Genomic DNA, 24860 nt, shown 5'->3' with positions numbered 1-24860 from the left:
TTTAAAAAAATATTGATTCCTCAAACAATATTATTTAAATTCACCAATACCTCAAACACCGTGAATTTTACATGCCACGTTAGTGTGGACGTATACAAATTCAACATTTGTAAAAGGAGGGTTTTAATCCATTAATTTTATTATCTTGTCAATCTAACTTTTTGACAAATAAAATTAATAGTTGGTATCATTTGGTCACACAAATAATAGCAGTGACTCCGATGGGAAGGATACTATTAGATGTGTCTAAGTGTATACCATTACTTGACACTAAGTCCATTAATAAGATTATGCCCCTTCCGTTGGGGAAGATCACACGCTCTTAATTAACTTCCTATAATCATCCAAAAATGGAAGTCTGTTCTAGTGATCCACAAACAAGCTCATCCGTTATGGAGGAAGGCACTCATAGCCAACGTGCAAGCTTGTTTGCATCACTTACAAACTAGTAATGGAGACCATGAGATTTACTTAAAAATCCCTCTCCCACTTAGTTATTTATAAATGAGGAATTTTAACTATGCTAGCCTACTAAATATGTAAACTAACATGCACACACAGCACAATATAAAAGCAATAAATAGAAAATCTAATTTTCAACTATTATGGCTTTTATCTCTTGTTGTCCTCCGTGTGTTGTCATCCCAAGCTGCTGCCATATTTGGTCACTGCCACCGGGTCTAGCTGTCACATCCATCTTGCTCCTTGTTCTGCTGCGCCTCTGGTCCTCAAAAGGTTCCACGCCTTACAAGATTCGATCCGCGACATAAATAGAATTTTACATTTTTCGATTCTATATTCCTCGAAGGAATGTACATGTAAACTAGATCGAACATAAAATAAAATTTACATCCATCGATCCTATATTCCATAAAAGGAATGTACATGTAACTAGATCAAAAATAAAATCCTAATAAAACTAAATACAGCTCCTGCTGTATTTTATAATACAGCTCCTGCTGTATTTTATAATACAATCATGCACACACAATAAAATGCCCTTGACATGTCCAAGGGTCCAATCACACACATAATAACTAAAAGCCATAATAGTTGGATCCTGCATCCACAAAGTTAGCACATCCTACTATTAACCTGCCTAAATTATGTATGACATGTGCATAATTAACCTAATACCAAATACACAGAGGCAAAACCTAGCTCTAATACCAATTGTTGGTTGCTACTCGGAAAACCTAGAAGTTCCACTGTACAAAAATTTTGTACAAAGGTCTGAACCTTTTCCTAGCTACCATGTGTTCTTTTAAATTAAATTTTGGATCGCCTGCGGAACTTAACACGTTGATCCAAAACTTAATCTATTCGTTCTTTTAGGTTTTGACTTGGGTCTCCTGCGGAACTTAACACGTTCGACCCAAATCACCTTAAGTTATTAATTCCATTAAATATTAATTTCCATAATTGGTTCCCAGTACTGACGTGGCGAGGCACATGACCTTCTTGGATATGGGAGCAACCACCACCAACTAGACAAAACCTTTTATAGAAAGCTAATATTTAATTTCCTAAAATAACTTTAGGTTAACCGAAAAGAACAATCAAATCACAAGGATAAATAAAACAAAAGAACACAATATCGAAAAACATATTCGAAATACTAGAACGTAAGCCTCTTGTATTTGGTATTATTTCCATAAATAACTAGTATGATGCGGAAAAGGAAAAACTACTAGTTATACCTTCTAGAAAGACCTCTTGATCTTCTATCGTATTCCTCTTCTAACCTCGGACGTTGTGTGGGCAACGATCTTCCGAGATGAGAAACCACCAACCACCTTCTTCTCCTCCTAGCTAGGTTCGGCCACAAAGAAAGAAGCTTCACCAAGGAAGAAAATCAAAACACTAACCAAGCTCCAAGAGATGCTCGCTTCCTCTCCTTCTTCTTCTTCTTCTCCAAGTAGAATCCGACCACCACAAGAGCTCCAAGGAAAGAGAGGGGTTCGGCCACCACAAGAGGAAGAGAGGGAAAGGATGGCCGGCCACACCAAGGAACAAAAGAGGGAGAGAAATAATAGAGGTTGTGTCTCTTGAAGGCACCCTCACCCCTTCTTTTATATTCCTTGGCCTAGGCAAATTAGGAAATTTAATTACAATAAAATTTCCTTAATTTCCTTGACATGATTTAATTGAGAAAAATAAAATAAAATTTCCCCAATTAAATTCAAGTGGCCGGCCACATCATGAAGAATAAATTGGACAAGTTTCAATCAACAATTAAAACTTCCTAATTTGTTTCCGGAAATTTTAAAATTAAAATTTCTCTTCAAAAATCTTTTCATGGTTGATAAAAAGAAATTTCTATAATTTTAATTTTACAACATGTGAATAATTTTTAAAGAGAAAATAAAATATCTCACCAATCTACAAATAAGGAAAGAGATCTAATCTCTTTCTTTAATCTATTGTAGATCTTTTACAAGAGAGATATTTTAATTTTAATTCTCTTTAATAAATTATATCTTCCACATAATAAAAATTAAAATTAAATTTCTTTTTTAATTTAATTTGGCCGGCCCCCACTAGCTTGGGTTCAAGCTAGGGCCGGCCACCCAATCTTATACCTAGGCCGGCCCTAGCTTGGTTCCCAAGCTAGCTTGGCCGGCCCCCTATTGGTGGGTATAGAAGGTGGGTATGGTGGTCTTCGGGCCGCGAAAACCGCTTTTTCGCGTCGCGGAAACCCCGAAGGACCCAAAGCCGTAGATCCGTGCAAAGATTCGTATACAAAATTCGAAAAACTATTTCTTGTACGAGTTCAAAAACCGATCTACTACTTAGATCTACGAGAAAAAGTGTTTACCCTTGAAGCGTGCCCTTCGTTTAGTCCCGCTCGTCCAAGGAAGCGTTGGATCTCGAGAGTGTCAATGTAGACACTCCTCTCTCGGTATCCACACGAACAAGGAGGGTTCTCTAACTCTCAAGGATGGAAGAGAGAGCACCACAAGTGTGCTAGCACTCTCTAGATGCTCTCGGATGGGATTGGAAAGAAGAGAAAAGAAGAGAAAACAAGAAGAATCTCACCACTCCTCTAGTAGTCTTCTCCTTTGTGACCTTCACACTCTCTTATTGTCTTGGACTTAACTCACACCTCTCCTCCCAATGAAGTGCACGGCAACCATCAGCCATGGAGAGAGCAAGCAAGAAGGAAGATGATACAATAAAACCACATCAATACACACAAATGAAAAAACTCCACACCATTAAGTGTGGCCGGCCACATAACTCATCTCATTAATGTGGCCGGCCACATTAAAGACAGGAGAGTGTAACCTCCAATGAGGTGGCACACCTCATGAGGTGGAGGTGATGTGGCAACTATGTGTCATGCCATGTAGGATGAGTCAACCTACATGATGTGGCAATGCATCAAGTCAAACTTGATGTTTCAACTTCCAATTTGGTCAAGTCAAACTTGACCCAATCTCTTCCTTGTTGAGTTAAATCCAAGCTTTGATTCAAGTCAATTTTAATTTAATGAATCTCAATTCATTAATATAAATTGACTCAATGAATCAAATGTAAATTAGACTCATTCAACAATTGAATCTAATTGAGTCTAACTCAATAAGTCTAATTCGAATCCAATCTTTGGTTCATCATATGAACCTAATCCTATTGGTTCATCATATGAACCTAATCTCCATCCACATGTTCTTTGTGTGTGACCCAATAGGTTTTTGTAACGTTGGCAATGTTTCTAAACTCTTTTAGAAACATAAGCAATGAGCGGCATCTAGCAATACATCATTGCTACCCAAGTTACAAGAAATGTTGAGATCCAACATCACCTTGTGACTACTAATTGTGACTCCTCACAATATGTGACATTGTCCTTCTATCCTAGACATCTAGATTGATCAATGTGAGGCATAGACCGTGTCATCCTCTAATCAATCTAAATCTTGAACTCCAAGTAGACGCACTCGATCAAATGAGCTCAACATCTAATGTTGACTCATTTGGGCATGGCCATGCATTTAGTGGTCTCACTCTATCAAGAATAGCGATGTCGCTCCAGTCATATGGGAGGAATAGATCCCATCTACATCACTCACATCCCTCTGCATAATTCGTTATATACCCAGTAATCGCCTTTATAGTCCACCCAGTTACGGGTGACGTTTGACGAAACCAAAGTACATAACTCTTTATGTAGGGATCCATGGTGACTTCAGGTCTAAGGACTAATAGTCATACTAATAGCCACATGAGAAAGTATATGACACTCATATAACGATCCATGATACTTTCTCATGGCGGGTCATTCAGTATACATTCTCCAATATATACACATGTGTCAACTTGATATCTCCATATCCATGACTTGTAAGATCAAGTCATCGAGTTGACCTACATGCTAGTCTTATTGCATTAACATTGTCCCTGAATGTTAATACTCGACTAGGAATGATTAAGAGTAGTGTTCCCTATATCATCTCACTATCGATTCAACCAATCGATTGATATAGGTAAGAACGCTCTACTCAAGGACGTTACTATACTTAGTTTATTTGGCACTAAAACAAATAAGCATAATAACCAAACTATTGCCTTTATTAATATAAGAATATGATATACATGAGTCCATACAATCATCAAATGATTGGCTCTAGGGCTCTAACTAACAGGTGGGTATAGTACTCTATAAATAAGAGGCTACGATAGGGACCGAGAGGAGGAATTGGTTTTGGTCTCCCGATAAAATTAAGCATCCCGTGTTCGCCCCGAACACACAACTTAATTTTATCAATAATAATTCATTCCACTAGAGAACTATTATTGAACTATCGCACCAATCCCAAATTACATTTTTGGGCTCCTTCTTATTATGAGTGTGTTAGTCTCCCTGTGTTTAAGATATCGAATGTCCACTAATTAAGTGAGTTACTGACAACTCATTTAATTAATATCTTAGTCCAAGAGTAGTACCACTTAACCTTATCGTCATGTCGGACTAAGTCCACCTGCAGGGTTTAACATGACAATCATTATGAGCTCCTCTTGGGGACATTATCAACCTAGTATCTCTAGGACACAGTTTCCTTCTATAATCAACAACACACACTATAAGTGATACCATTTCCCAACTTATCGGGCTTATTGATTCATCGAACTAAATCTCACCCATTGATAAATTAAAGAAATAAATATCAAATATATGTGCTTGTTATTATATCATGATTAAGAGCACACACTTCCATAATAACCGAGGTCTTTGTTTCTTTATAAAATCAGTATAAAAGAAACGACCTCAAATGGTCCTACTCAATACACTCTAAGTGTACTAGTGTAATTATACAGTCAAGATAAACTGATACCTAATTACACTACGACCTTCTAATGGTTTGTTCCTTTCCATTTTGGTCGTGAGCTACTGTTTATAATTTATAAGGTACTGATAACATCATCTTCTGCATGTGCAACACATACTATGTTATCTACAGTATAAATTAATTGAACAACTACAACTAAATGTAGACAATTTGACCAAATGTGATTCTTTATTCATAATGAATGTTTACAAAGCTTAGGCTTTCAGTATACACTCCAACAGCACCAACTCTTTCTTTGAAAGATTTTTGATATTCCTCATGTTGGTGTGAGCAAGTCTCCGGTGCCAAAGCCAAGTCTCTTCCTCTTTAGACATGAGACACTTAGCAAACACATTAGTAGCACCAAATAGTTCAACTTGATAAATATTTTCTTTTCTATGACCTATGAGAACATTGGTGTTTAGTTCACTATGCTTGACTAGGCATTGAGTTGAGTTGAACTCAACTCTATACCCCGAGTCACATAGTTGACTAACACTCAAAAGATTAAAAGTCATGCCTTTTACTAGTAACACATTTTTTATTACAAATATTTTGGAAATTCTAATATCTCATATTCCTATAACTTTTAACTCACCACTATTACCAAAAGAAACGGTACCTTTACTTTTGTGTCTAAATGATGAAAATTTTGATGAGTCCCCCGTCATATGCTTAGAGCATCCACTATCTACGAACCATGTTGTTGGATGCTCCCCCTTCGCGCATGCCTGTTTAAACACGATGAACCAAATGTTTTGGTACTCATACTTTGGGTCCGGTAGCATCAATAACAAATTGCTTGGGTACCCAAGCTTGAACAACCTTAACTCTTGAAGCATGGTTTCTACTAATTAGAGACATGAATTTAACTTCCTTATCTTGTGATTTAAAACCTAGTCCCGCTTTGTTGTACACGCCTCTTTGAGCTCCTAGAATCATGTCTAAGTATTTTGAGCTTGAAGTAAATTTTTCTAGAGCACATCTAAGATCATCACCTTGTGATTTCAATGATACATTTTCTTTTTCAAGATCATCAACATCATTTTTGTCATTTTCATGAAGCATGCAACTTTCACATGACACAATTTCATTTTTGAGTGATTTCAATTCATTTTGCAATCTTTTAACCTTCCCTTTTGATTTAGCTAGTGCATTGGTTAAGCATGCAATGGTGGCATACATCTTATCAAGTTTGGGAGAAATTACCTCATCATCACTAGATGATGACTCACTTGAAGATTCCACATCTTCTCCATGACTATCTTTATCTTCACTATCTTCTATATGGCTTAAGGCCATGAGAGCCATGTGCTTTGAGCTCTTCCTTTCATCTTCTTCCGATGAGCTTGATGATGAGTCATCCCATGTGGCTTTCAACGCCTTCTTCTTTTTCTTGATCTTTTCCTCTTGCTTCTTCAACTTTGGACACTCCGTTTTGTAGTGCCCCTTTTTCTTGCATTCATAGCAAATTACATCAGTCTTATTCTTAGAATCCACAAGAGATTTACCTTTTCTCTTCTCATCATTGAAGATTTTCTTAACATTCTTCTTGTCAAACTTCCTTGAATGTCTCATCATTCTTCGAACGAAGTTTGCCATTTCACTTGATGATAGCTCTTCATCACTATCACTATCACTATCTTGTTCGGATTCTGAAGATGGCTCCTTCTTCTCCTTTTTCTTTTCCTTGTGCTTCTTTTTGCTCTTTTTACTTGCAACCAAGGCTATACCTTTCTCCTTATGGCTTGTGTTAGCTTGCTCATGCAATTCAAGTTCACAAAATAATTCATCCAATTTCACTATTGACAAATCCCTTGAAACCTTATAAGCATCCACCATGGATGACCATAAAGAGTTTCTTGGGAAAGATTTTAAAGCATACCTTATGAGATCTCGGTTCTCCACACTCTCTCCAACTAAATGAAGACCATTTAGGAGTTCCTTGAATCTCCCATGTAGTGAGCTTACCGTTTCTCCATCCTTCATGGTGAATTTTTGAAGTTGATTTATCAACAAATCTCTCTTTGCAATTCTTGAATCCTTGGTGCCTTCATTTAGTTCAATAAGCTTATCCCACAAATCCTTGACACTCTTAAAAGGCCCAACTTTGTTGAGTTGTTCCGAGCTTAATCCACATTGAAGAGTCACAATCGCCTTTGCATTTGCTTGAGCCTTCATTTTTTGTTCAACAGTCAACCTTGATGACTCAAGCATTTTTCCATTTTCAGTTGGCGCCATGAATCCCTCCGTGATTGAGAACCACATATCAATTTTGGTCATGAGATAGTGTTCCATGCGACTCTTCCAATAAGCAAAATTGCTGCCTTCATAGAATGGTGGTCGTGAAGTACTATGCCCCTCCTTCATTGACATCTTGTAGCTCTTTAACTTGTGCTTTCTTGACAATGAATCCTCAAAAGCAAACCAATGCTCTGATACCACTTGTTAGGATCGGTTGAGCTAGAGGGGGGGGGGGGGGTGAATGGCTCACTTCGTTTTCTTGATCTTTGATTTTGCACAGCGGAAACTTGAAGCCAATGCTAACTCCAGTATTTACTTGGTATCCACCTCCTCAAGGAGGTGACTAGTCCAAGGATCCACGCCACTCACCACACTTCCACTATTCAAAAACCCTCCTTCTCAGAATCACACCGAAGGTGGAGAAATCTTACAACACTTACACCCTCTTCAAAAGGAAATAGCTCACACTCACTACAATGAGGAAGAGAAAAGATTTACAAACTTGAAATAGCTTCTTCCTTGTGGCGTGAGATTTGAAAGCTTGGAGAGATTGAGAGCTTTAACTTCCAACGCTTGAGAGATCTTGAGCACTTCAAGGATTCTTCACACTAGAGCAATAGAACAGTATTTTTCGTTAATCAGTGCTTATTCCTCTTTCTTCCAGCGTTTTAAACATCAAGCAAACTAGCCGTTTCTCACGCTGCCGTCGTCGTGAATCGATTGAGATTATGTCCTAATCGATTCACAAGTATCCGTTGGAAGTCATCGCGTCAAGATCAACGGTGCAGATTTTTTTATTTGACTTGGATCGATTGGGGCAGAGTTTGAATCGATTCAGCCACTTGCTCATGAAATCGCAGCTTTGTGAATCGATTGGCATTTCGATTCAATACCTTGAATCGATCGGTTGATCGATTCAGGATGATTCTGTGCTTCGCACAGAATGTTCACGGATCGATCGGCCGATCGATTCAATACCTTGAATCGATCGGTTGATCGATTCAGGATGATTCTGTGCTTCGCACAGAATGTTCACGGATCGATCGGCCGATCAATTCAATACCTTGAATTGATCGGCTGATCAATTCAGAAGGGTTCTGTGCTTCGCGCAGATCCTTTTCGATCGATCGGCCGATCGATTGACTTACCTTCAATCGATCGGCTGATCGATTCAAAGGCATTCTGCCTCACAGCCATGTCTGAATCGATTCACTAATCGATCTCTGATAGTGAGCCTAACACACATATAATCTTGTGACCTGCAGGAGCTTCTTTTGCTAAGAATCCGGTCCCGACCTTCTCGGACTTCTCTTGCATCTGGTCTTCTAACCTGCAAGAAACCTTTTTACCAAGAATCCAGTCCTCGACCTTCTTGGACTTCTTGCATCTGGTCTTCCGACCTGCAAGAAACTCCTCCTGCAAACTCACAATGCATGTTAGTTCCAACGTATTAACCTAAACTTAAATAATTATCAACACATTAAAACTTCCATGGCATGATTGCACCAACAAGGAAAAGTATCCAAAATACTAAGTATAAAGGCACGAAGCACCGACCGGGGGAGAAAGATCAGTCCCACAGAGACCGAGCAGGATCCGACTCATCTATTAGCCGATCGGGCAACCGTTCACCAGGCTACTTGTCTAGTCAGTCGGGCTTACAACCTTCTTTGACTAGACTTGAGAGGGAGGCACGTGATCCGGTGTAAGACGGGGCCCGCACGATAGGAAGTCAAAGTGGTCAACACCCAGGGTAGGCGGTCGATCGGGCGAGATACCTTCCCGAGCGGCATGAAGAATGGCCGACCCGACATCTCGACAGCTCGGCTTGGCACCGAGTTTCCGACGCTCATAAGGCAAAGCGAGAAGAGATGAAGGTCGAGCGGACATCCTGCTCGGCTAACCAGTAACATAGCATCAACTCGGCAGCTAAGGCTCTCTCGCTCGATAGGGTGGAGTCGGACATCAAATCAGCGGCTGAGCGGACATTCGAGTCGGTTCGACCTACCGGGAGGGCGTTAGCCGAGCGGTCCCTTCTCTCGGCCAGGGAAAGGTTCTAGCCGAGCGATTCCTACGCTCGGCTCGGTAAAGGACAAATGGAGCAGTTGGCGATATCTTCCTATGAACCAGTGCCACCAACAAAAGGCATGGTCGGCGGCATGGTGAGACAGAGAATCGTAGGGGGGAAATTTTCACTGTCGCGTCAGAGATATGCTCATGCTATTAAAGTATGGCGTCCTGCACGCTTTTCTGACACATCCATTCTAGGTATGCTTTGAGGAGCGTGTACGCGCCTTTGGGGAGCCCTATATAAGGACCCCCAGACTTTGACGGAGGTATGCTCACTTATTCACTGTAGCTACAGTTCTCTTTTCTTCTTCACTCTATTTCTTTCTGCCGGAGGTTTGACTTGAGCGTCGGAGGACCGTCGCCGGGGAACCCCTCCCCGGCTCGGCATTGTGTTTGCAGATTCACGGCGGCAAAGGATCTACGTCTTTAGAGTTTTCGACCAGTCAACAGGAGCGCCACATCCCCAGCGTCTATCGACTCAGCACTCGGACAAGATTAGTAACATATCAAAAAAATTGGAAAGATCAACTGAAAATCAGATATATCTATACCGCTTCTCTCGACCATGACCTTCACGATTGTGATAGGAGGTTTCAAAAGTGAATGTAGAATTAAAATAAGGGAACTTACGACCTTTAAAATTTTGTGCTGCTAGACGTTAAGTTAATTCTATGACTTGCCTCTGTAACTCCTTAATCCACACGCTATAATCATGATATTGGACTTCCTCATTTAGAACCTGTTCTTTACGACTACAATCGCGATGATCCACCATTGAAACTGATGGTTTTTCTCAGAAGCAGATGTTGAAGTACTAATACCAAGTGACGTCGGACAAAATAGTGATTATTCTGTGACTGAAGTTAGAGAGAAATTGTGAAGAAAAGCAAGACAAGAGAAATCAACAAATAAAGAGAAACTGTCATTTTGAGATTATACCCAAAGAAAAAGTTTTATTCAATAACAAAGATCATCCTTAACATCAATTAAACATATGTTTTCATAAACTCAAAATCCAAAAAGACAAAAATTACCAAAATACCCTAAACATAAAAAAAAAACTCAAAAACCATCAAAAATGAAAATTATTAAAAAATAATAATAATAAAAATCTTCGCAAATTTTGTTGACATTAATTCTCTAAATAAAGAATCAAAGAGATGACGATAAGTTCAAATGGGAGGTAAGTAGAAGTTCACAGTTCTATGGTAAAGTTCTGATCCATATTCGACTGAATTCAGACATCTCTTGCTCCAACAATTTGATGAGTGATGTCTTTGCTACCTGCACAATGGTGGTCTATAGGCATGCCTGTATGCCCTTCCAACTCGATCGCAATTGAAAGAAATGCCAAACAAATTGAGCCAAAGAAGAAAAGGGACCTCAATGAATCAGTTCAGTGGCACATTGGTTTCTTTAATCAGGTGACTCTGAAAAGGCAGTATTACATACCTCTAATGTAGGGGAATGTAAGCGGAAATCGATCGAGCTACAAGAATTTTACAGACTTAGGCTGTTAAAATTATACGAAGAACCGTGACTAAGTACAGAGCCAACAAACAGAATCTTCAAAGTTAACTGATTCTAGAAGGTGGCAGTGTTCAAGAAAGGTTTGGGCAGTGTAATATCCCTCCATCTTGGTATTCCAGCCTCAAACGAGTGCTCCAACACCATCAACCATGATCTTGTTTGCATCTTTCAAGCTATTAAAAGAAAGAACATACAGAACAATGTAAAACAGAGATCCATCATTACCTTTTAAACTCGAATCAAACACATAAGAGAGCAGCATAATCATGTCTCAACAATCTTATAGCCGCTACATAAATTTTATCCTACCATTCAACTCTATGTTAAGGTCATGTTCTTATTAGTTTAGTAAGTGTAACCATAATTTCAGTTAAATTTTGGTGGTATGTGCAATAAAGATGAACGCCCAAGCAAATTAAATGGCTATTGATGAACACATATTCCAAACTAAAAGCACTCTTCCCAAATTAAAAGATATACCAAACCAAATTAAAAATACCAAACTTTCAACATCTAAAATAAAGTAATTACAAAATTTGACTACAATTCAAATTTTAAAAAATAAATCGATTCCTACTTTACATAATTGTGGGAATGCAAGAGATGGTGTACACAAAAGTGTATATGAAAAAATCAGCTAGTTCAGTTAGTAAAGTAAAAAAAATGAGGGTTTGAAGGCATTCGCTATATATTATCTAAGAAAGAAAAAAGTGGACTACCATGTTGATGATAAAGTGTGTGGATGGAGAGGCAGCCAGAAGAATTATAGTGATTCTCATGCAGGATGGCTTTTGTAGACAAGGGAGGACTGAACCATCTAAACTATGCATGTGAAAGGGAAAGCTACCAAACAAAACAGTAGAATGAATACACAACAAAAACATAAACAAAGATTAATTAATTAGTTTGAAATGTCAATTAAAGGTGTCTAAGGGTGTCATTAAATGCCTAATACCAGGCATAACTATACTCTTAAATTTTGGTGTAGAGTTTACAACATAACAAAACAATGATAAAAGTAGCAACATGATACAAACAAAGATTTAATTAGTTACAACAATGATAAAAGTGAGCTTATTATGGATCAAGAATGTTTATTGTGTATAGAGAGAGAACATAATAATCTCTCAATCAACAACAATTCTAAATTACTCTTCCTTCAACTAATAACCAATTCAGATGTAGTTATATATGAATAACCTATGACTATTGAATAATATCTGAATACGTTCGGTTAAGTAATTTTATACAATAAGTATTGAACAGATCTTTAAATCTCATATATGAAATTTTATTATTGTAATAATGTACCATAAAAATTTAATCTATGTACCATTATATTAGTTCTCCTAGCTTTAACTCCTTTTAACACGCAGGGAAGTCGGGAGGAGGTGGAGGAAGAATTGAGTCCGGCGTGGTTCCATCTTCTACTACAAAAACTGTTGCTAAACCTAATGGCACGTGTTGCTCCAAATGGCAGTGCATAATCCACACTCCTACAAACACAGGAAATTAAAGCTTAATCGATATGGATTATAAATCATGAAGATATACGTAGTTACGTTAGTTGAATTTACCTGGATTGTTGGCCACAAATCGAATGACAGCCCATCCGCCGGCAGGTACACCGATTGTATTCCTCACTTGCGGATCCACCAAGTTGTATCGACTTCTCGCCGTCGTGGCATTGTAATTTCCGAAGCCTTGCGCGAGCACGAAGAAGTTGAAGCCGTGAAGGTGCAGGGGGTGGTTCTCTGTGCCGACAAAGGCGGTGTTCTGCAGCACCATCTCCACCGTCGCGTTGTACTTCACTTTCTTCACTTTGGTTCCCCTCTGCGTGCGGAGGAGCGGGGCGAGGCGGGGATCAGTGTTCAAGCTGTTGTTCGTGAAGTCGAACATCGCCGGAGGGTGGTCGGGGAAGTCTGGTTGGTACTCTGCTTCGTGGAAGCCACTGAAGTGCGCTTCCAGAAGCGACATGGAGGTGGGGAACCGGAAAGAGACGTTGTTCATGCTGGCGCCAAGCGTGCCTCGGCTCCTGTTGCACACCACCTGTGTTGGCTCGCAGGCCAGCACCCCCAGACCGACGGTCACGAACATGTGCTCCTCCGCCTCCAGGGGGACGGCGGGTTCCCCTGGCCTCCGAAGGCCGGTTAAGTTGGTGTAGAACCGGTGGGCGGTGGGGGTGTCGTTGAACGCCGGCATACGTGGCATCTGCGGAGGCACGTCGTCGGCGTCGGCGTAGCGCACGATGGCCGTGGCCGTGGTGCTGTCGAAGCTGGGAGGGCCGTTGAGAGAGCTGAAGTAGGGCTGAGAGGCCATGTAGTAGCGAGCAAAGGGAGCGTCCGTGACCATCAACGCGTCGACCGTTTGGCCAGGCGCGATCACCACCACGTCGGTGTCGTAGGGCTTGGTATAGCTGGCGTCGACGGCGACCACGGTGAAGGCGTGGCCGGCGATCTTGAAGAAGAGCTCACTGTTGACTGCGGAGTTGATGATGCGAAGTAGGTAGGTCTTTCCGGCAACCACCTCAAGTTTGTACGTATCTATTGAAGAACAAACGGAAAAAACAAGGATCAATCACCATCCCTCAATCTAAAGAATTCGGAGGAAGTGATTAATATCAATCCGTGCTTACGATTCTTGCAGCGGGTGTACAAGTGGCCGGGCTTGCCATTGATAGTGAAGGCATTGGAAATGTTGACGATGCCGCCGCCGGTCAAGAAGGCCTGCTTTTCCAAGTCTCCCACGTCGGCGTTCCACCACTCGCCTACGACCATCCTACCAAATTAGGACAAGGACAAGAACTAGAAGAAGAGCTTTTCGGGGTGTTTACGTACCGAGCAGTATGGGGACTTGCCGGTGCGGCTGGCGGAAGGGGAAGGAGTGGTTTCTGGGGCGGATGATGAGGGCGCCGTGGACGGTGGCGCGGAGGAAAGAGGTGTGGGCGTGCCACCACAGCGTGCCTTCCTGCCCGCTCACGTTGAACCTGTAGGTGTAGCTGCCGCCGGGTCGTATCGGGCACTGCGTGATCATGTTCGGTCCGTCCGCCCACCCGCTCTGCTTCTGGAATACTCCGTGCCTGCGCATGCACCATGTAACTAAATAATAAACCATAAATAAAAACAAAAGCGTCGTCTTCTTCGCTGGATCGCACCAGTGGATGGTTATGTCGTAGGGCGAGAGGTTGACGACGTGCACGAGCAGCGTGTCGCCTTCCCTGACCCGGATTGTCGGGCCGGGCAGCTTCCCGTTCACTGCGGTAATGACCCTCCTCTCGCACAGCCGGCTGACGGTCAAGTTTCTGACCTGTTCGAAGCCACAGATTTACAGAGCGATGAAAGAAATCGAAGGTAGATTGTTTACTTACATGGAAAGTGCGCTCCACGACTGCTGAATCTGCTGCGAGCAGAGCACAAAGAAGAGCAACGGCGAACAGCAGGATTCGGCTGCCGCAGGTCATGTCCTTTTTTTCTGGTTTGATCAGGGAAAAACAACTGAAATCAAATATTTATTGTTGTGGGTGTGTCAATTAAAGGAAATCGCATCTGATGATTAACAAGAAATGGAAGCATTAATTTGGACTTTGGAATTGCCAATTTCTTACGGTGCAGGTTTACCACTCAATGCATTCACATCCGTTGAGAAAGTTATCTATTTTCTGTTTTTTCTTTGTTGTAGAATGGAGTAGTTTTAAAAGTGCAGGTGTTCAATGTCCTATTAGAGGAAAATATATATATGTTGAGAATCAAATAATGGGTGCTTCAGAATTAGACTGGAGTGTTCTTCATGTAGGTATGTGAAAATTGTTTCTAGTGTTGATGTGAGATTCATAGAAAAATAATTTGTTGGTGTGAGGATGGAAAATTTAGCTGATGTCAAAGATAATTAAAATATATAAACATACAAGGTTGAGAATTATGCTTGTGGAGAAAGGTAATTTGCTCGTTTAGCATCCCCGTTAATCTGTCCTTATGTCAATAAGGAAGAAGTAAATTTCGGATGATTATTAGTCATTAGTGCAGGTGGCTAATAATTTCCTTTTTACTCCCCCCTCTGGCAAATTCAATGGGAGGTTTCTAACATTAAATTTCCTTGTTAGTCTTTTGAAACGTTGTTTAGATAATGATTTAGTAAAAATATCAATAATTTAATAATCTGTAAAAATATAAAAGATTGATAATTGTTGAGTCGTCACACAGTCTCGAATAAAATGAAAATAAATTTTCATATGTTTTGTGTGAGCATGAAATATTGGATTTACTATGAGATATGTTGTTCCAATATTATCACACTAAATTTTTGGTGGAATATTTAATGGAAGATGAAGTTCAGAGAGAAATGATTGAAGTCAAATAAGTTTAGATGTTGTATTTGCTATAGCTTTATATAGTCTCAGTCTTTGAACAAGATACCGTAGCTTAGGTTGCTTTTTTGAATTCCATGAAATAAGATTTCGTCCGAGAAATATTGCATATCCACTAATGGATCGTCTATCTTCAAAAAAAACTTGTCCAATTTGTATCACTAAATGCATGTAAATCTCGAGATGATTGACGATATAAAAGATGATGATGTAGAATAGTACCTTTGAAATATCAAAGTATTCTTTTCACACATTCCTAGTTTTGTTCAGTGGAAGCATGTATAAACTAACAAGCACAATTTACCCAAAGGTAATATCAGGTCGTGTGATAGTGACTTATTGTAAAGTTCCAATAATATGTCGATAAATCTGGGGACCAAACATAACAGGAGATGGTGCAGAGAAGTTAGCAATAGCAATTGGTGTAGAGACCGGACGTGCTTCATCCATTTTTGCATTTTGAAGAAGCCTAGTGATGTATTTACTCTGAGAGAGGAGACAACCTTCATCGTATGGGATAAGTTCAATACCCAAAATAAAATGAGCATTGCCCACATCTCAAGAAGGAAATTCTTGATTGAGAATTAATCCTGTCGGGAAGCTCAGAAGACGGATCTGCCGGAATGACGTGTCTGGAAGGTTGACTGCATCCCCATGACCCGGCTGATGAGCTGTCTCCTGTGTTGACCAAGTCGTCCGAAGTCTTCTGGTCAACAGTACCTGTATCCAGTGACCGGGTTGCCCTGGTCTCTGGTGCCCCGGTGCTCGAGGCGATCCCACAAATATATGAGCAACAAAATAATAGTGGAACAGTGAAATAAATATAATATGAAGGTGATGACGTACCCTGGCCCCAGGAGGGGGGGGGGGGGGGGGGTGGCGCCCTCGGATAGGTGGGTGAGCTGATCGAGTCGTCGTGACTCTGAATTATAGATAAATGTCCATCAAGCGAGTAGCTGGCTTCGGTGGCTCGAAGCCGGGCGCGATATGGATCCATAAGGCGACGCACGGTCCTACTACAGCCTCGGCTTGCAAGCCAACATACAACAGTGGTATGAAGGTCGAACACTCCCTCGGCTCGCGGGTCGGGGTACAATAGCGGCACGAAGGCCAAACACACTCTTGGCTCGCAGGTCGGAATATAGACATAGTACGATACCTGAGCCCTCGGACGGCGGCTGCTTGGAGGGTGACGACGGTGGCGCCCGCTGGGGACGACTGTGGTGGTCGTAGGAGGCGTAGTCGGCGGTTGGAGGTGGCATCGGGCACTGGGGTCGACGAAGGCGGCGACAATGACAGCTCTTGGAGTCGGCTGCGATGGTGGTGGCGATGGCCTCAAGAGGCTGAGGCGGTGCCTATAGGGGATGGCGGCGCGCATTGGCGGCAGCGGCGCGTGCTGATGGTGGCCGCAGGAAGTGGCAGCTGTAGTCGCCAGAGGCAGAAGCAGTGCCCATCAGGGGCGGTGGTACGCACTGGCGGCAACGACGCGTGTTGGTGATAACGGGGCTGGTGCCCCTCGTCGCCGTCCACCAGGTCTGTCGGGCGATGTCGTGAGGAGAAAGAAGGAGGGTTGCGGTCAGCGTCGCGAGGAGGAGAGGAAAAGAGTGGTGATCGGCGTCGGTGAGGAGCGAGAGGGGGAGAAGCTGCACCCGTCCCTGCTCAGGTTGGCGGCGGCTGCTCCCAACGAACCTAGCCCCCTTTCTCTTTCCGTGAACAATGTTTATAAGCACAAAAAACCCTAAAGCCTTATCCTCAAAAATGATGAAAATGCCCCTTCCCTCTCTTTAATTCCCCTCATACCCTAAACTACATCCGGATCACAAGCCTCCCCTTCAAGTTTAGTCGAAGGAGGCGCGAATCCGACTGACTGGACAGTCTACTGAACGCGAAATCAGATCACCGGGCTCGTCTTATTACGTCGAATGGGTAGCTGTGGCGATGTCGAGCAAGTGACTCAAAGTAGTATCGAGCGTGCGGCCGAACGAATGGCCGAGCAATACCGGTCGGATGGCTACGCGAGTGCTGACCGAGCGGCTCGAAGAATGACCAATCGGGTGATCGTAAAATGCTGGCCCAATAATCGAGTAACGCTAAGTGGGAGGATGCAGAGAGAATGAGCGATGCCAACCACGCGACCGCGAAGAGACCGATCGGGCGATCAGAAGGATGTTAATCGAGTGAGTAGACGCCGAGCAGACAATGCCAAGCGCGCAACCGAGCGACGAAAGTCATAGTGGAGCTGTTGCCAAGCAAACTATCGGACGAACGCCAAGTGCGTGCCTGGACAAATATCGAGTGGGAGACGAAGGAGCGCTGGGTAGGAGTGGAGCCCGAGAACCGAGCGGGAGCATAGCCTATGAAATCGAATGCGCAGAGACAGAAGTCATGAGCCGAACGGGCACATCATACGTGGACTAAACTGGAGCATAGCCCGTGAATCGAAGGTGCATGGAAGCGAAAGTCGTGAACCGAGCAGGCATAGAGCTCGTGAGATTCCTAGTCCGAAACCAGTGTACCTACTCTCGTCCGTGATCATTAAAGATGTTCGACCCTGAACGGGTGAGATAGGAGATCTGAAGCTGGTCCGAGACCAGTGACGCACACTCGACCCCGAGCGGGGGAGATAAAATATCTGAAGCTGGTCCGAGACTAGTGAAGATCGCTCGACCCTGAACTGGAGAGATAAAATATCCGACGGATTTCAGGCCGGGGGGTTTATAGTCTTCGGTTCGACTCTAGAGTTTAACGTCGTTGCTCAACGGTCTTCAGGCCGGGGGGTTTATAGTCGCCGGTTCGACTCTAGAGTTTAACGTCGTCACTCGACGGTATTCAGGCCGGGGGGTTTATAGTCGCCAGTTCGATTCTAGAGTTTAACGTCACCGCTCGACGGTCTTCAGGCCGAGGGGTTTATAGTCGTCGGTTCGACTCTAGAGTTTAACGTCGCCGCTCGACGATCTTCAACAATGAGCTTGCAGCTCAGATAATATACGCCAGGTCGATCAGCACGGGGTCTTCGACATCGAGCCGGTGGCTCGGATAATATACGGCCGGCTGATCGGCACGGGGTCTTCGACATCGAGCCGGTGGCTCGGATAATATACGCCCGGTCGATCGGTACAGGATCTTTGACATCGAGCCGATGGCTCAGATAATATACGTTCGGCCGATCGGTGCAGGATCATCAACATCGAGCCGGTGGCTCGGATAATATGCGCCCGACCGATCGGCACGGGGTCTTCGACATCGAGCCCGTGGTTCGGATAATATACGCCCGGACGATCGGCACGGGGTCTTCGACATCGAGTTGGTGGCTCGGAGAATATATGCCCGGTCGATCGATACGGGGTCTTTGACATCGAGCCGGTGGCTCGGATAATATACGCCAGGCCGATTGGCACGGGGTCTTCGACATCGAGCTTGTGGTTCGGATAATATACGCCCGACCGATCGACACTGGCACGGAAGTCCTTGACCGAGGAACAAGGGCAAATCATATAACTGAAAGAGAAAAATAATGCAAAAACTGACTAAGGTCATGAGGATGGTAGAATTTTCCGACATCGTCCATCTTCACGTTCCAGATCAGATGCGTTCCCATAGACGACACCAAATTGATCCTGTCGGTAAGCTGAGAAGACGGACCTGCCGAAATGACGTGTCTGGAAGGTTGACTGCATCCCCATGACCCGGCTGATGAGCTATCTCCTGCGTTGACCAAGTCGTCCGAAGTCTTCTGGTCAACAGTGCCTGTATCCAGTGACCGGGTTGCCCCGGTCTCTGGTACCCCGGTGCTCGAGGCGATGACATACCCTGGCCTCGGGGGGCGCCCTCAGATAGGTGGGTGAGTTAATCGAGTTGTCGTGACCCTGAATAGTAGATAAATGTCCACCAGGCGAGTAGCTGGCTTCGGTGGCTCGAAGCCGGGCGCGATATGGATCCGCAAGGCAACGCACGGTCTGACTACAGCCTCGGCTTGCAAGCCGACATACAACAGTGGCACGAAGGTCGAACACTCCCTCGGCTCGCGGGTCAGGGTACAATAGCGGCACGAAGGTCGAACACACTCTCGGCTCGCAGATCGGAATATAGGCATAGTACGATACCTGAGGCCTCAGACAACGACTGCTTGGAGGGTGACGACGGTGGCGCCCTCTAGGGACGACTGTGGTGGTGGTAGGAGGCGTAGTCGGCGGCTGGAGGTGGCATCGGGCGCTGGGGTTGTCACGCCCCAGAGGAGTCCCTATCCGAAGAAATTTCGGCAACATCTCCCCTGTATGGGTGACAATCTGAAAGCATTACTACATACAAAATATACCTCAGCCACACTCGGCTGAATATATATGCAAAATAGAAATAACATAACCACGCAGTTAATATACACAGCTTACCCGGCTGGACATAAATGAATAAGCACACAGCAGCGGAAGACATAAAACGATACGAACGTAAAACCAACAACGATACTAACAAAAATACCTGCCATCACAGACTTGACCCAAAATTCATAGCGACTTATTGAAAACAAAATACACAAAATCAACATACCACCCCAAACGATAACAAAACCAAAACGAAAACTATCCTCGAGTGTGACGTAGGACCCAGGACTGGCAGTCAACATCTCTCCAAGCATTCATGACTCATCTATCTGTTACCTGGCGAAAGAAAATCATTTTGTGGGGTGGTGAGTATTGGAACTCAGCGGGTAAGGAAAGAGATAGTGCATGAACATAATAAACTAATAGAGAATGACAGAAGGAATACAATCTCATAAGAGGAATAGCAGATACTACAATAGAACCAAAATAAATGCTCATACCTGAAACCATATCCTAGGCTAGGTATAGTAGGTCGGAACTGGTACTAATCTGCTACAGTACTGCTCATACTACAGAGGTAATATGCAAGGTATATACAAAATTTCAATGACTAAACATCTACAATGAGAATATGTCTCAACACAAGTAAGCATATCAGCATATGTGAACAATATCAGTAAGTAAGGAATAACAGCATATATAGTCAGCAGCAGCCAAAGCAAATATAATAACAACAGCGTATGCACGGATGATCACTCCTGCCCACGTCTCTGCACCATGACCCCTCTATGATCGAGAGGTCGGGTCAGTGACAGACTGTACACCACTCCAGCTACCACTCACACGAGTGGCCGAGGGGACAGTTGCATAGCAGCTAACTAGCTACATCTGCGACGGGGTCCCTGCTGCTCATACTCCATCTACCACTCACACGAATGGCCGAGTACGACATGACAGGACAAGCGGCATCGACTCTAGCTACCACTCTCTCGAGTGGCCGAGGATGCGACCCCTTTTTAACGACTTTCTCGACCGCAAGGGAGAATTGGTCGTTGACATGTATACCATGACAGGATGCGAACAATGCAACAGTCATCATATATATATAAGCAGAAAGAGGTATGCTACATGAAGCCAGCATGCTCAATACCATACATAAATAAGTAACAATCAAAGCATACAAACATGGTATCTAGTATCTGCTACTGATCATGGACAACAACAAGAGACTGTATAGATATGGAACGAATTTCTCAAAGATTGCGTGGAAGTATTAAGCACAGGAAAGTAAGAGTGGAGTCAAGGTAAATAGTCCTTATCTAAAATAATTCATGCACTAAGGTCAAAGTACTAAAAGAAAACAAAGCAAGAAGTACCCGCCTTAAATGTAGACTGAGCTAAACAATCTCCACATCGAAGTGCTCGTCTCGAATTACAGTCCTGTAAATCACATAATGTACAGTTTAACTAATTGCATAAACCACAACTAGCTAAACCCAAACCCAACCGTTCTAACTTGTCCTACGGGGAACTATTGGTGAATAAAAAAAACTAACATGTAGCACCAAATTCATCTACCCTTCAACCCTGATCCAAGAATGATCACACAACTAATTTTCGACAATACTATCAGAAAATAACCCAAACTCTTAATAAGCTAATCCTCTAGCAATGTCCCTAACTTCCGAAAACAAAAGAAAGAATCTAGACAGGTATTGATCAAATCCATTCCACTAGAACTGTGCAAAGAATTCAAAAAACTCTACAGGACAAGAACTACAATCATCACAATTTATCCATTGAAGCCAAACCTATCAACTAATATGCTGAAAATTCATGGAAGGATTAGGGAGAAATAAAACACCAATCATCAAGATAAATCCACCACATAATCTATCGAGAATTTGGAAGCTACCAAAGGAACAAAATCACCAACCATTTAAAGCTTAATCTACCCAGAACATGTACCGAAATTCAGGAAGCCATGAAGAGGAGCAACAACATCTTCCCTCGATTTTAGTCTACCAATATCATACTATAATCCCGAAGGCAATAGAAAAGCAAACATCATCTCTCCAATCCCAAACGAATTCACAAGAATCTTGTCCAGAACTCGAACCAAACGGGGGAAATAGGGCAACACCAAACTCGATTACAAATGCCTCAAATCAGTAGTAGAAAACTGCGAGACTCACCTAAATACCTAACCCATACCTCACAGATCTCATATAGACAGAGGGGAGAATACCTGCCAGATCAATTAGGGCACAACGCGAAGAGAGGAGGTCGACGGCTGCTGGTGGTGCTCGAGCGAGGAGAAGGGCCGCAGCTGTGGTGCTTGCGTGAGGAAGATTGCCGGCTGTTGCTTGCGGGATAGAAGAGAGGCCGATGGCTGGGGAGAAGGGGACGACGAAGGAGGGAACGACGTCTTCTTCTCTGGCGATGACCCGCGACTGCAGGCGATCGGCGCGAAGGAGCGGTCGCGGCTGATGATCGCGCACGGCGGCGATGGGTGGAACAGTAGGATCACGAGAGGGAGAGGAGGAGAGCCGGCGACTGTTGGGGTGCGCGCGTGCGAGGAAGAGAGGGAAGGAGGAGTTCGGCGACAAGGAGGAAGAATAGGGATTAATAATCGGAATCGATTAATCAATTGGAAAACTTAGGTTTCCTTTTATAACTTAGGGTTAGTTTAATTAAAGCTAAGTTAATTCCTTAATCAATTCCTACTTTTAGGTATTCCAACAAGACTTTCTCGCAGCCCAATTAACAGATCCCCTCTAAATACGTCATACAAGCTCCGATTAAATCCTAAAAAAATTTCTAAAAATTCTTGAAAAATCCCATAAGATTATTTGTCAAATAACCTTTTTATTTAATTATTATTTTGTTCGGTATTTTACATTCTCCCCCACTAATAAAAAATTTGGTCCCCAAATTTACTACTCAACTCAGGGATCCTCATCCAAGGATAACAACCAAGCAACATACTCATACACTAGTCCATCATAGTGTCATGATCAAATCCTTAACCGAAAAAGATGCTTCTGTGGGTTATGGGTCCACCCTGCTCCTGCTACTCCCACATTATTGTCTAGTCAACTATGGTATGTCAACTATCTCTGAACTTAATATCGCACTCTAGAGTACGGAGCATCGACAAGGTGGTAGATGCGGAGACATGATAGTCTTGAGAGATTACAGAAATGGTTTGTAACCTTAGTCAATCGAAGGAGGGAACATCGACAAAAATTGTCCAACTAAAGATGAATAAAGGTTGCTGCTTGAATTCTGCATGCTTGGCACGTCTGAAGTATCAATTGACCATTTTGAACAATCTATATGACACCAAAGGATCAAAAGTCCTGGAAGGACAATGGTAAACTAAGATGGAGTGAACAACCCCAGGTCTGGAAAACTTATCCTAGGGATCTCTCCCCTTATGGACATTGCAAGGGAAGGTGCACAATTCTAAACCCGAAGGTGTGACTTTAATTATGGAGTAAAAGAACCAGGACATCAAGGTGTGACCACTTATTTAAACATCAAAGGATCCACAAGGTTGAAAAGATAAATATTGCCTCCAACCACCTAGAAGCAGATGCACATGTATAATTTTTGAAAATTGAAAAAGATTTATTTGAACTAACCCAGGCACAATTTAAGAAGCGTTGCCACTGACAACTATTTTAAACCAATGGATAGGGATAGGAATTCCAAAAATTGAACAAGCTCCAACAAGAGCACACACTCAGCAAATTAAATACCTATGCAAGTTTTAAAGCCTTATTGCTTACATTGAACCATTGATGGCAAACCAGGAGGTAGGCTTCTTTGTCATTAAACTTTTACTTCACCAACAAGAGTAAGTGAAGGTAAAACATTGCTCACATGATATGAGGAATTTGGCCGTCTAGTGTGCCTCTGAAATTAGAAGTCATAGGTTCCCAGGGATCCACAACTATAATCACAGTTCAATCCACAACCTCACACCTACACTTGCCAACACTTACCAAATAGATAGAAGACATGCTAAGGGTCTTTGCTTCAGTTTCAGAAACTATTCTCAAATAGCTAGAAAAGCAGGTGCTTGTTAATTCTAGACGGAGTTGATGAAACCTAAAATGTATAAGAATCTTTTGAACACTGGCTGAATTGTATGCCATCTATAAAGTCACACAAATTCCAATAATAGAAGTTCTGACCACCATCAAGTTACACACTGTCATTCATGGGGAGCAACTAAGGCTCAAGGCTCTATTGAAGTATCTACTAGTAAAACCAAGGTCTAAGGCCTAGTATTCCATCAACAAAAGAGCTTGAACAACTACTTGAGAGCTAGGAGGATTAACACTACACAGAAGACTCATAGAAGGAATAGGCCCAGTGCTAGATGAGAAGCTAAACCACGTGGTTGAGAATGAGCTTTGAATCAATTGAGGACCCAAGACGTCACATATGGTATAAATAACTAATTAGGTACACCTAGTACAAAAAACTCAACAAGTTCTAATAACGATGTATGAAGTACACATGGTATTACCAACTAGCCAAGTATTAATAAATATGTATGATAACGGTATACAAACATACCTCCTATACCTTGGAGATGTCCTGCCGCTGCCTGGTCTCACAACTCGAGAGTCACATCGAGGGATCAACTTACAAAGGGAAAACAAAATAATCGAAACACTGAAAATCATAAATCGAAACAAGATCGAAATTTCAAAACACAAAACACAGCATTTGACTCGAACCATGCTCTGATACCATAAAATTTATATCAGATTAACTCGAAAATAATCATAAATCGAAACAAGATCAAAACTACTCTGATACCATAAAATTGGTATCAGATTAACTCAAAAATCGTAATTCGAAAAACAAACAGACATCGTATACCTGCTCTGATACCACTAAATTGTCACGCCCCAGAGGAGTCCCTGTCCGAATAAATTTCGACAGCATCTCCCCTGTACGGGTGACAATCTGAAAGCATTACTACAA

At 42.6% G+C, this 24860-nt stretch overlaps 1 protein-coding gene across 1 annotated transcript; it reads right to left on the bottom strand.

Moving 5' to 3' along the window:
• Positions 1 to 12458: 12458 nt before the first annotated feature.
• Positions 12459 to 14883, bottom strand: LOC122053496 (laccase-25-like). Its single transcript, XM_042615551.1, has 6 exons — positions 14542 to 14883; positions 14329 to 14480; positions 14012 to 14253; positions 13810 to 13941; positions 12752 to 13717; positions 12459 to 12670 (listed from the first exon to the last, which is right to left on the bottom strand). The coding sequence occupies exons 1-6, from the start codon at positions 14632 to 14634 to the stop codon at positions 12540 to 12542; spliced, it is 1716 nt and encodes a 571-aa protein (XP_042471485.1). The 5' UTR covers positions 14635 to 14883; the 3' UTR covers positions 12459 to 12539.
• Positions 14884 to 24860: the final 9977 nt, after the last annotated feature.

Source organism: Zingiber officinale, chromosome 3A (genome assembly GCF_018446385.1).
Source record: "Zingiber officinale cultivar Zhangliang chromosome 3A, Zo_v1.1, whole genome shotgun sequence".
Lineage (NCBI taxonomy): Eukaryota > Viridiplantae > Streptophyta > Magnoliopsida > Zingiberales > Zingiberaceae > Zingiber > Zingiber officinale.
Note: the sequence above shows the minus strand (reverse complement) of the source record. Positions and strands in the feature narration are given on the sequence as shown.

Excerpts from the sequence above, each read along its gene's own strand:
- LOC122053496 (XM_042615551.1), bottom strand. The coding sequence starts at position 14,634 with ATGACCTGCGGCAGCCGAATCCTGCTGTTCGCCGTTGCTCTTCTTTGT. Across the intron at positions 13,718-13,809 it reads GTACACCCGCTGCAAGAATC|ATACGTACAAACTTGAGGTG; the intron begins GTAAGCACGGAT and ends GTTCTTCAATAG. Across the intron at positions 12,671-12,751 it reads ATTTGTGGCCAACAATCCAG|GAGTGTGGATTATGCACTGC; the intron begins GTAAATTCAACT and ends CTGTGTTTGTAG.